The following is a 12,999-nucleotide window of genomic DNA, read 5'->3' as shown; positions in this document are numbered from 1 at the left end:
ATTTTGTTTTAACTGAATGATTTCGAGTTCCATCTCTCTCTGATAATGTGGTTTTGGGGTGAAAATCTCAATGCACATCATGACTGAATCTGATTTTGATTCAGTGTGTCAAGGTGTGATTATAAAATGATTTTATGCGTCCTAGTCCATCTTAACATTTTAATTCTTCAACATTGATTATGTTTTTCATTCGCAGTATGACCAATTTCTGTTTTTCAGCAAGCTAAACGGATTATTTTTAAATTAAGACAGTGGCAATGTGCCATCTGCCAACTACCAGATTACAATGTCGTCGTCATCACTACAAATAATACCATATAATAAACTATATACATATAATAAAGGTCCCCCTTGAGCTGCCAGAACAGCTCTGACCCATCAAGGCCTAGACTTCAGAAGATCTGAAGTCCTGTAAATTGCGAGGTGGGGCCTCCATGGATTGCACTTGTTTATCCAGCACATCCTACAGATTCTTAATGAGATTAAGATCTGGGAATTTGTAGGCCAAGTTGAACTCTTTTGTCATGTTCCTGATGGCCTCTTCCAGCTGGATAACGCGCACTGCCACATTGCAAAAATTACCATTAGGGAATACCATTCCCGTGAAAGGGTGTACTTGGTCTGCAACAATGTTTAGGTAGGTGGTACGTGTCAAAATAACATCCACATGAATGCCAGGACCCAAGTTTTCCGAGGAGAACATTGTCCAGAGCATCACACCGCCACTGTCGGATTGCTTTTTTTTAATACGAGCACTATTGTTGTGATTTGGCAGAAAGCAGGGGTACCACATCAGTGGCTATATGAATTAAAGGCAAGCAGCAGGTAATGATACCTACGGCTATCACCGGTCGCAGCACGCTTAAACAGCTACATTTAAACAGCGACTGTGGTGGTGTCTAGAGGCAAAATTCCGAAAATTGTGTCGCCGTCCAAATACTTATGGACCTGACTGTACATACATGCATACATACAAACTTATCTTTTGTTTATTATAAGAACTATGATGTTCATGCTGACATTTCTAAGTATAATATCTGTAATATGACACCATTTATCTAGACTTTCTAGAACTATTAAAATCCAGGCACATGCACTGTCCACTTCACTTCTTTTCTTAATGCTCTGACTGAAAATAATAGTCTGTTTCAGGTTCTGTGTATTTAGACAGATCTACGATGATGCGTAGTCACCAGTTATTGCACTGTTTTAATCACACTCCTTTTAGCATTGGGCGAGACAGTATAATTATATATCATGGCTAAGAGCACGGAGTGCTTCATTGTCCAATATCAATATACACCGTTACCCACGGCCATGGATGAGTAGCTCATAACTAATTGCCATGATGAACTGATCATAGGGCCTCCCGCCACTTCTTAAGAAACTGTAAAATAGAAAAATGCTATTAGCTTCTTCTAAACATGTGTTAGTGTGGATGCTGCGATGGTTGTCATTCCCAGGCAAGGTTGTGACCAGTGCTATGTAAGTACTGTATGTAGATGATGTGGGCTTATGAATATTGGCCTTGCTTACTGTTGAGCGATTTGTTAGGCCCAATTTGTTTTGAGGACTCCTTGACTCTGCCATGTTTGTCACGTAATTTACTTTTTGATAAGTGTGACAATCCCAGCTGTGCTTTACTAACAGTAACAGCTTGGAGATGCAAGCCAAACCCATTCGGATGATAGCCACACACACACACACACACACACACACACACAAAAGCAACAGGACTGGAGAATGCAATTGAATAGATAGATAGAATGGAGTTGTGTCATCTTACAGTAAAGGGGGACAGTAAGCAATTCAGTTAAGGCTGCTTCACCTTTAACCTCAGCATTCAGCCTATAGAACTCTGTTTCATTTTCACAATAATTGCTATTTGAGTCACCTTTGAGGACGACTTTGCAATTTTCTTTCAACCTTCTCAGAGTTGGAATTTCTCAGATCTGTGAATGAGGTGAGTCAGAATGCAATAATGGGTACCATCAGGATGTGTTCTGATGGCAAGGAGGCGTGTCTGAGGGTGTGGAGGGCACGTGCAGGGAGAGTTTTCCCCTCATTCTCATCAGCCCTTGTTGATAATCAGGGCAGATTTGCCCTTTGGTCGGTCCTGTTCGAGCCCTACAGAACAGGTGGGGGCTCGGGCTGGAGCTGTTTTGATTTGCACTGTTATTGCACTGGAATCAAGGGAGAATTTTTAATCATTTTGTGACACACAGGTGTGAACGTCTCTTTCCCTCCCGGCCTCATTTAGCCCCATATGCGGTGCTGGCAACTGCCTGTGCAGAGCGAAGTGCAGACTTTCCCATTAGCAAATTTTTGCACCCCTTCCCACCTCCCTTGGCCAATTCATCACCACATCCCCCAAAGAGCCTCCCTCCTTCTCTCCCTCCACTCCCCCACTACCCCATCTTGCGTCCCTCCATAGGAACTCATTACCATTCATGGTATTTCTGGACAAAAATATTCTCAGAGGACGGCTCACTCTAATTATCTGCCTGACTGTTATTGAGAGCTTTGATTAGGGGCTGTCACTATGAGTAACAGGCAGCAGGTAGAAGGGAGAAGAAGAGAGGCTGTACTCCATGGGGGTGTGCTACCAGAATTCATTCGTTTCTGTCAGTAATTAATTCAATATGGAACAAAAAACCCTTTTGGCCACTTAGCAATGTCTTTTTGAGTCTGAGTCTTTTTTCTGTGTAGAAATAAATATAAAATACTCTCTCTCTTTCTCACACACACACACACACACACACACACACACACACACACACAAACACACTCTCTCATCACTGCCTGCCTCTTCTTCTTCCAAATCTACAGGTAAACCTGTGATGATAATAACGGAGTACATGGAAAATGGATCATTGGACTCATTTCTGAAGGTGAGTATTTCTTGTTCACGTTTGCAATGGAAACAGCCGATAAGGAAATTCAGCTAATAAGGTAATAACACAAAAACAGCTCATCATCCACAGACGATTGTGCTTAGTGACTAATCTTGTGTATTCTGTATAGCCCCCAGTCTCTCTGCTTGTGACAGTTTACAATTCAGTCGTGATGTGAGTAATGTGAAACGCTGAGGGAAATTTAGTCATCACAATTTCTTTTAAATCTCAGAAGCATTTCTGAGTAAAAGCTATACTCGGAACATATTAAATATTTCTCATTCATTTCATAATACATAGAATTGGTCAGTTACAGTGCCCTCCACTAATATTGGCACCCTTGGTAAATATGAGCAAAGAAGGCTGTGAAAAACTGTCTTTATTGTTTAACCTTTTGATCTTTTGTTAAAAAAATTCACACAAACACTCTGCTCTCGTGGATATCAAACGATTGCAAACACAACACAGGTTTATCAAAAAAATAAAAATCTTTGTTAAATAAAGGTGTGCAACAATTATTGGCACCGCTATGAATTCATATTTACCAAGGGTGCCGATATTAGTGGAGGGCACTGTACAGTAACTAATACAGTAAATATGGTGCAATATTCAGAAAACACACATAAGGGTCATGTGGGATCCCCGTTCCAATTCATTTTGATAATTACAGTTTAACAGTCCGACTGTTAGCTGTAGGAATACCGATAATGAGAGGTTTGATGTGAGGCAAAAATGGGTTTGGTGCACGGCGACATTTTAGAATAATTACAACAGGTTTTGAGAAGCGGAAATCTGTATGGTATCCAGATGTTTACTGCATCCGCATGGTGATTCATAAGTATAAATATCTCCAATGAGAGTATACGATAGGCGATGAGAGTATACGATACGTAAAAGGGTGTATCTCTGGGTTATACTCATGTTTACAGGAAGTGTATTCCATATAACCGAGTCATATGTAGACATTTATACCACTTATGAAGACGTATAAACATTTGTAATTATCTATAAAGGATTTATATGGTTTATAATGTGTTGTAAAGTTCGTACATGAGCCATACATAAGCTATTGCTATGCTTTTTTTCTGTATTGTGGTGTGTATAGAAACATGATGGCCAGTTTGCAGTGATTCAGCTTTTGGGCATGATGCGTGGCATTGCTGCGGGGATGCAGTATCTCTCTGAAATGAACTATGTGCACCGAGACCTTGCAGCAAGAAACATTTTGGTAAATAGAAATCTGGTGTGTAAAGTGTCAGACTTTGGACTGTCCCGCGTGCTGGAGGACGACCCAGATGCAGTGTATACTACCAGGGTGAGGAACAAGTTGAATTACAATTCTGCCATCTCTTTATCTAATATAGTTTTTTTTTTCTGTCTTTCACCTGTCCTTGTCATAATCATGATCCAGGAACCTCACAGCAACGGGCTTATTTTAGAATTCTAATTATCCTTTAATGCTGCTCTCCCCTCCCCAGCATAAATGAAATGAAACAAAGATGAAACAAAATTGAAAGGCGTACTTGATCTAGTTGTATAATGAAAAGTAGGTCAGTAGTGTGTGTTTGATGAAAAACCTTAGGCAGCGGAGGTGGTGGATAGCTAAGCATTCACTCAGAAGGACAGAAGAACACGGTATACTCTATAGATTCACTACAGTCTCACACACACACACACACAGAGAGAGAGCGAGAGAGAGAGCGAGAGAGAATAGTCTTTTTGACTTGACATTTTATTAAGTTGCATCACTGATCTGTCCATCAAATCAACATTCATCCTTAAAGGCTTTTGGCAACAGCCACTACTGACCTATTTCTCCTCCACAACTGCATCTAGTTAGCTTTTCACAGCTGTTTTATATCGGTTTATTTTCCCCCCCAAGATATTATTTTGGTGCAGGGCGAAATAATAATTAATAATTATAATTCAGAAATACTGCATATATATTTTTGGTAGTAATGTAACTGTGTATAATTTTCCCAATGTGCACATCCAGAGTAATCACCGTACTAACCAAAGTGCACGTGACAGTTTGCCACGGGAAAACGCATTCAGATGTTCATTAGTAGTATGACCAGTCATAGAATATATTTTTACCCATGCCTCATGAGGAGCGATAGATTTGTGCTCTCTTAGACTCCCATCATCAATCAGCCTGGTTGGATCAACAAACTAAGCCTGAGTGAGAACGAAAGGGGGTGAAAGAATTCTCAAGAATTGAGAAAGTGATGAAAGAGACTACAGTTGCACCTCCAAAAATTTGAATATTGTGGAAAAGTTGTTTTTTTTTCTGTAATTTAATTAAAAAATATATAAAAAAAACTGGAACTTTCATATATTCTAGATTCATTGCACATAAAGTGAAATATTTCGAGCCGTTTTGTTTGTTTGTTTGTTTTAATCTTGATGATTATGGCTCACAGCTCATGGAAATCAAAAGTCCAGTATCTCAAAATATTTGAATAAAGAATTTATCATTAGAGAATTGCATGAATGAGCAGGTGTCCAGGTGTTCATGATAAAGTTGTAGGTGAATATATTGTTTAAGTTGACTATTGAGACACACCATGAGTTAGTATATATTCTAAGGAAACCTTAGTTTCTGATATCTCTTTAAACTTTTTATGGTTTTGGTTGGCTTATTGTTGATTTTTTTTTTTGTGTCACAGGGGGGAAAGATTCCTATCCGGTGGACTGCTCCAGAGGCCATAGCCTACAGGAAGTTCACTTCAGCTAGTGATGTGTGGAGTTACGGTATCACCATGTGGGAAGTCATATCCTATGGGGAGCGGCCATACTGGGAGATGTCTAATCAGGATGTGAGTATAATCAGAATACACATACATACAGTGCAGTTCAAGTGACATGTAGAATAGAAACAATGAGGTCTGTAGCAGAACATTCTAAGAGATCCTAAACCCTGTCAGACGTTATGAGCTGCCACCCCCACCTTTTCTCTGCCTCTTTCTCAAGGTTTATTACTCTCACTTACAGTAACATACTGTATACACTCAGTCTAGTTACTGCATAGCCAGCTCTCTCCCAGTGATCTTTCTGTGTCCTGTCATATAAACATCAAGAGGTTCTGCCGTCAGCCTGCAGAATTTCTCTGCCGAAGCACTTTAATTCCCCTGACAACAGTTCTTCTAAAGACTAAGAACTGAGTCTTGCAAACTAAACCAATTAAATGCATCTGGTCTAAGAACATTTCCAGGTTTCTGTTTATAGGCTGCTTTGTAGCAGAAATGAAATCCATCGTGCCTAACTCATGGCAGAGTTTTTACATAATAAACCTTTTTATTTCCTTATTTCCTCCTTGAAAAGCTCTAACAAGAAGCTGGGACCGACCAAGATTAGGAAATTATACAGCACAACTAACTTGCAACTTTATAGTCAGGACTCGAGACTGCCTCCACGCCTGTTAAAAGCGACACTTTCAGAAGAATTTTGGAAATCTTGTTCACAGCATGATATGAAACCCATCTGTTCCTTTCCTTTCCCATGGAAACGGTATCCATGCTGTATATCTGTGTATCTGATTCACTGTGATCTGTATGCAGTGTTGAGCTAATTGCTAGCTTTGCACATAACTGGTTTATTTTTTGTCTAATTGTTGTGACATTATACACAAAAGTTAAATGTCAGCATATTTTTTTTTTGTAATAATGCTCAAACCAGTCAGAGACAAAATTCCAGAAAAGGAAAAAAAAAAAAATACATACGATATTTATTTACAGTAGTTCATATGTTTAAAGACATTTCTTTAAACAGATGTTTCTGTTGCTCCTCTTCAGGTGATAAAGGCCATAGATGAGGGCTACAGGCTGCCAGCACCGATGGACTGCCCTGTGGTGTTGCACCAGCTCATGCTTGGCTGCTGGGAGAAGAACCGCAGCGATAGGCCTAAGTTTGGACAGATTGTCGTCAATCTGGACCAGTTGATCCACAACCCCAGCAGCCTGAAACAGCTGGCCAACAGCACGGTCTGGTGAGAAAATGCTGATAAGCATAATTCCAGATCAAGTTTTGTGCAGAGTAATATTTTGAAACCCTTATATTTAGTAGTGAATTCCCCAATGACCCAGACCTTCTCATTAAATTGTATCATTTAATTGTGCGTTAAAACGTTTAAACTTTTGAAAATGTGGGATGTTTGAATGTTTGCTCAAATTTGTGTATATTTACATACAGTGATGACCATGGGCTTGCAAAGAACCCAGATCTAAAATAAAGACTCAAGTAAAATGTGTTGGTTTAAACGGTTGGTTCAAACTGTAGTCATGGATCTGGACGGCTAATAATCATAATTATCTATTAAATTGACCTGTAAAGGTTATGTAGATAAGAAGCCAGTTTAACAAACATGGCTGTAAAAGTAGTATGCCTAAACATGGTTAATCTGACTTAAAATAACTATTTAAGTGTGCTTTCCTTATGTAGTGGATGTTATGCTTTCATGAGTTGGGTTTGTTGGCGCCAACGAATGTGCATTACAGTGCATTTGAGACATCTGAAACAATTTAGGACTTTTATGATGCAAAGTTGATAAATGAGGGTCCAGTTTCCTTTTCCCTTCCATCCATCAATCTTATGTGTAAAGTATATAGACAATGGATGTTAGCATAGAACAGCATTTTTTTTTTTTCTGTTAAAAACATTGCAGATATGATGTTATGCTTGTGTAGATAGGAACCAGGTGGATGACCGATCAAAATTTTCTTAGAGACTCGAGACTGGAATCAGATGAAGGCCGGGTTTGTTTAGTTGGGCACTAACCAGCATCAAAGTGAAACATGACTGCTTTTTCTCACACAGGCACAAGGCACAGGCCACTCTTCATATTTGGACAGAGCAGAGTCTGAAATCCTCTTGATGTGATTGTGTGCATGTGTGTGGGTGTGTGTTATAGGGATTACATCGTAATCATGCATCCTAGCAGATCTGGAAAGGCACATGTTAACTGTCCAAGTTCTGGCTACTGATTAGCGCTGACAAGGCCCTTCCAAGGCTTCTGTGAGAGCTACCTATGACACATACACACAGAGACACACACACACACACTCTCTCTGCAGGGAGCTTTCTCCAGACACCCTTTTTTCTCCAGTTCACGTCTTTGTTGCTTTCTGCTTTGAAACTAGACACGTGACTACATCACTTGCATAGGCTCACTGGTCCAATGCTGGAAGCAGCATCTCAATAATAATTGAATATGGAAAAGTAAATTAATCCTTTTTTTATTTAACCCAATAAAAATGTGACACTAATTCAACACTAAGTTTAATTATTGTACTTGTTTCAGATTAATTAACTTTATTGACTCTTTTACATGCACTGTTGCAAAAGCAATTAATAAGTCATTTCAACTTAAGCAACTTAGGCAACTATAAAAACAAAAAAACATGGATTTCCAAGATTAAAAAAAAAAAAAAAACTTTTTGCATTTCTATTTAGACAAAGAATTAATGCTATACATCAATAGAATAGGCTCCCGCAAAGTTTATTTGCATTTTAGTTATATTTCAGTTTAAAGCAGCCAATCAAATTCATTGATGTAGAAAACTATAAAAGAATTTGCTGAATTATGCTGATTCGTCATCTGATGTGACCTACTTTTTGGAGTGATGCATCTTCAGATGCTTACTAGGGCAAATGATCAGTGACGCATTATCTGTACTACACTTACATATAATTTAAAGTATATATATATATATATATATATATATATATATATATATATATATATATATATATATATATATATATATATATATATATAATCGGTATCAGCCGATAAAGGCCATTTTTCCCACTATAGGCTGTCGGCCAATAGTTTAAAAACATCCGCTGATCAGGGCCGATTATATCCTGCCAATCAAAAGAGGGCAGGAAAACACATCAATTTCGTGCTGTTTGTAAAGATGTCTCTTGTGTGGAATGATAACAAAACTGCCGTTTGTAAGCTCTGTACCCCTAAAATTTTACACCGTTAGTAAATTTTACGACGCAGATGTTTCAGCGTCGAGTCGATCCCCGCACCCCCCCACTCTCACACCCTTGCGCTGGATTAAAGCGCCAGTACACCATTGAAAAGATTTAAATGAAGATGGTTTGTCAAAAAAGTATATATATATATATATATATATATATATATATATATATATATAGCGCAGAAAAATATATTTGTAGAGTAGTGTGTTTCATATCCAGTTAATGTTAATATATTAAGAAAAGTTGATATTATATATGTCCAGTTTGATGTTCAATGATGAAGTAGAAATGCTTTTGTTTGTGGTGAGTGAATGTGAGACTAACAGGAGTTTTGTTTTGTTTTTTTTAGAATTCAGTCAATGTTAATATGAATTAATAACATTCAATAAGTGAATAATCTTACTTTACTCTTCAGAATTGAGTTCGTGTGTTGATGTTAATTAGAGTGAAGTGTTTTCTGCTGATGAGACCAGTTACTCTCAAACAACTTGCTGAAATGGCGAGAATAACGCTTTTATTTGCATTTCTTTCAGACTTCTTTTAAATGAATCATTATTAATTTATAATAAGGCGTAGAATGCAGAACCATCGGTACTGGTTATCGGTATCGGCCGATATCACTTTGGATGCACATTCACTGTTGCTGACACTGTAGAGATGTAAGACAAAATTTATGTTTGACAAAGTTGATGCTGAATAAAAAAAAAATTTTGCCAACACAACAAAACTCACGGAACTAATCAGTGATTATTTCAGCACTGACTAAGAATAAATAGTGATCAGCTGTGTCAAGAGAATCGGTTACTCGAATGCCTTTATTGACATTGATGTCAGGTGATAAGACAGGAGAGACAGATGCGAATGATGCTTACGATCGAATTGATTACCTGTTTTCAAACTGCTTTCTTTGTAATTTCACTCTTCCTGTGCATTATTAGTGAACTTGGGAAGATTGGAGTTGTGTTGGCTGGCCATCAGAAGAAAATCCTCTCAAGCATTCAGTGCCTGCATGTACAACAGCATCAACATCAGCAGCAGGGAACCCACGTGCAGGTATAAAATCTAGACTCCGGTTAAGCCGAACCTCCTCACTCCTAGCTCCATCCTCAGACCGGTGTGTCTTCCTGTCCATCATTCCAGCCAGCCACTCCCCGATCAGCACTGAGATCAACAACGCACATCTGCCTGCCTTTTCTGATTTGTGGCTAGGGTCAGGGGCACACATCCAGGCATCTGGGCAGTGTTAAAGACAGAGCCTCATCACAGTCTGGAAGTGAGAAAATTGCTCTGTGATGTAAAGGAAGCACTGGGGAGCCTCATTTTATACCTTTACTCTGAACAAGAGCTTCAGTATGAGGAAGAGAGGACCACATGTTGTAAAAAAACAACAACAACAACAACAACAACAACAACAACTTGTTTTGTAATAATATGGAGGTCTGTTGACTTGATGCTTTTAGTGTTGATGTAGGTGGTGTATGTATACAACAGGTGGATGGATTTCTGCTATATGACCACAGGTGAACTTATGGTAGGGTAATAGTATTTTCCAGCAGGTGACAGATACCTCACCACACACATACAGACTGGGAATGGATGCATTGTCACACCATATGCCATCCAGACTGTCGTCATGAGAGTGGAGTGCAGAGTGCTCATATTCAATTAGCCTGTCAGAGGCAAAGGACAATGGAGAGATAAGAACCAACTGGATACTTCAAAACCATAAGGATTTGACCAGGAAATGTGTCACCTGTCTTCAATTATTTTCTTTTTTTTTTTTCTTGATGAACTGATATTAAGAGTCATTTCTTTCACTGACACTGAGTTGGATGTGTCTTGCTGTTTCATGTGATATGAACATCATAGTGCTGTATGTTCCCCTACTCACTCTTAGGAGTATCATCATGCAGTACCTTCGCCGCTGAAGCACAGAAATATTTGTTGAAAAAAAAAAAAATTCAGTCCCTGTGTCATGTTTCTCATGTACATAATACCTTATACTTATTAATGATAGACTTCAGAATAGACCTGTTCCAAAAAGGGGTCTGGTATCACACTTAAATTACAGTTCTGTTAAGGTGAAAGAATGGGAAAAGGTTACAGTGTACAGTTGTTTGATGTGTGTTTGTACAGCCATGATGTTGCGCCTCAAGGATTTTGTCGGTTGTACACTCAGACGAGGAGATGCCTCGTTTCAGCGATGGACAGAACAGGATTGTACAGTGAATGTAATGGATGTGTTAGCTTTATTGCAGGTCTGAAAAGCTAAACAGTTTCTCAGGATTTTTTTTTATTTTGTATTTTTTCTCATGTACATGTTTTCAAGAAGATAGTGGAGCTGAATAACTGGAAGAGAACCTGAAACATCATCTTCACACCCTCCAGAATTATTGCCATTCTTCAAAATGATTGGAACCCATCAAAAAAATGATTATATAAACATTACACACATTCATTCAAATTTTCCATCACCATGGGGGGGAGAAAAAAAAAACAAAGAACCTTTCAGCACAAAATAGACAGCATTGTTTACCTATACAAATGAGGTTTTTAAAAAAAAAATAAAAAAAAATACATAAGCAATTAAATATGATTAAGCATAATTAGGTCCATAACAAAAAGATTCACATGTGTAAAACAGTTGAAAAATTGCCACGAACTCTACCCATGAGCGCAAGGTACCCCCCCCCCACACACACACACACACACACTGTGATCACAGTCTTTAGAATAAGACAATTTACTTCATTCTTGTGTTTGTACATTTTAAACTGTTAAAACTGGTAAATGCCAGTTTCATAGCAACAAACGGTGTGGAAACATTGCGAGAAGCCTTTCCTGAGAGCGTCTCACAAAAAGAAGCACAAAGCATCATTAAACCACAACTGACATCATATATTGTGATTTGATGAGACCACGATCAAGCTGTTGGTCATACACCACCAGAATTTTTGGCGACATATGAAAAGCACCTGATACCCATTGGGTTATTGATGCTGTTTGTGACTGGTGGTACAGCGGGTCATGAAGATCAACGTCATTTGGATTCTGTTAAACGCCAGAATATTTTAGAACAAAACATGTTTGCCTCTGCCGGGATGTTCAGACTTCGCTATAGATAGAGTTTACACCAAGATGATCAAATCAAAAGAGAAATGATTCAAGAGACATGAAATCAGTGTTTATCAACAACCGTCTCAGTTTCTGAATTTGTCCCCTACAAATAATCTGCAGCCTGAATCAAAGAAGGACGTCCACACACACGAAGTTTAGAATCTAAAGGAGCTTGAAAAGTTCATGTAGGAGTCTCCAGCCTTGTTAGACTACTGGAAGAGACTTGTTGTTATTCTCCCCTGATCAGGCATCATAAGGTATTACTTGTAAGGATTTTTTTTTTTTTTAAACTTATTTTCATGAAGGGTACCAATAGTTCTGGAAGGCACTGTACATTTGAATTTTTCTTTTTGTATTCCTTCTTAATGGTCCTTTTACATTATCATAAATGAATCTATGGTTCATTTTTGCTTTGAGTAATATGAAGAATAAAACTGTATTGTAACCGCAGTTACATGTACCACAAAGATTTGGCAGTACATTAAAACATTTGTTTGAGAAGAACTGGCTGCAAATTAAAGTCCTGGTTACGTGGTTCCTCTATGATACTTTGGAAAAGTATTTGTTTAGTGCAATGGTAACTAAAAGGCAGAAATTTCTGTTAATTTATTTATTTCCTTAAGGAAGGCCAACAGAATTCCTGTTTGTTTATTGTGTTTGCATATACGGAATAAAGAGTTTCCATCCAAGTACCTGGCACGTCTGTGCCATCACATATTAATATAATGTGAGCTTTCTTTAATTGCCAAATTACTGGCGCTTATACCACAGAGCTGTTGAGCTGTTCTTGATTCTGATTGGCTGGCAGACGTGTGAAATTATTTTTCAGTAAATGCACAACTAAAGTAGTTCCAGTGCGGTCTCGACCACGTTACAGTCCCATATCCCTTTGCCGAGTTAACTGAAATAATGGGAAAGATAGCCTACTGTCTACTACAGCACACACATTAAACAACAGACAAAATGACAGGAAATTCAGATTTTTCAGAAATAAGTAATG

The 12,999-nt window shown here is 38.3% G+C and overlaps 1 protein-coding gene across 2 annotated transcripts in view; it reads left to right on the top strand.

Moving 5' to 3' along the window:
- Positions 1 to 12,679, top strand: part of ek1 (eph-like kinase 1) — a 54,814-nt gene extending 42,135 nt beyond the window's left edge. The window contains exons 11-15 of one of the 2 annotated variants that reach the window (XM_017452696.3): positions 2,830 to 2,891; positions 4,000 to 4,209; positions 5,564 to 5,713; positions 6,689 to 6,882; positions 9,821 to 12,679. In XM_017452696.3, the coding sequence (XP_017308185.2) occupies positions 2,830 to 2,891; positions 4,000 to 4,209; positions 5,564 to 5,713; positions 6,689 to 6,882; positions 9,821 to 9,941 (737 nt within the window). In that variant the 3' untranslated portion in view covers positions 9,942 to 12,679. The remainder of the gene's footprint in view (positions 1 to 2,829; positions 2,892 to 3,999; positions 4,210 to 5,563; positions 5,714 to 6,688; positions 6,883 to 9,820) is intronic. The other variant, XM_053674966.1, reaches the window with a different exon arrangement.
- The last annotated feature ends 320 nt before the right edge of the window (positions 12,680 to 12,999 follow it).

Source organism: Ictalurus punctatus, chromosome 23, assembly GCF_001660625.3.
Source record: "Ictalurus punctatus breed USDA103 chromosome 23, Coco_2.0, whole genome shotgun sequence".
NCBI classification, from domain to species: Eukaryota; Metazoa; Chordata; class Actinopteri; order Siluriformes; family Ictaluridae; genus Ictalurus; species Ictalurus punctatus.
Note: the sequence above shows the minus strand (reverse complement) of the source record. Positions and strands in the feature narration are given on the sequence as shown.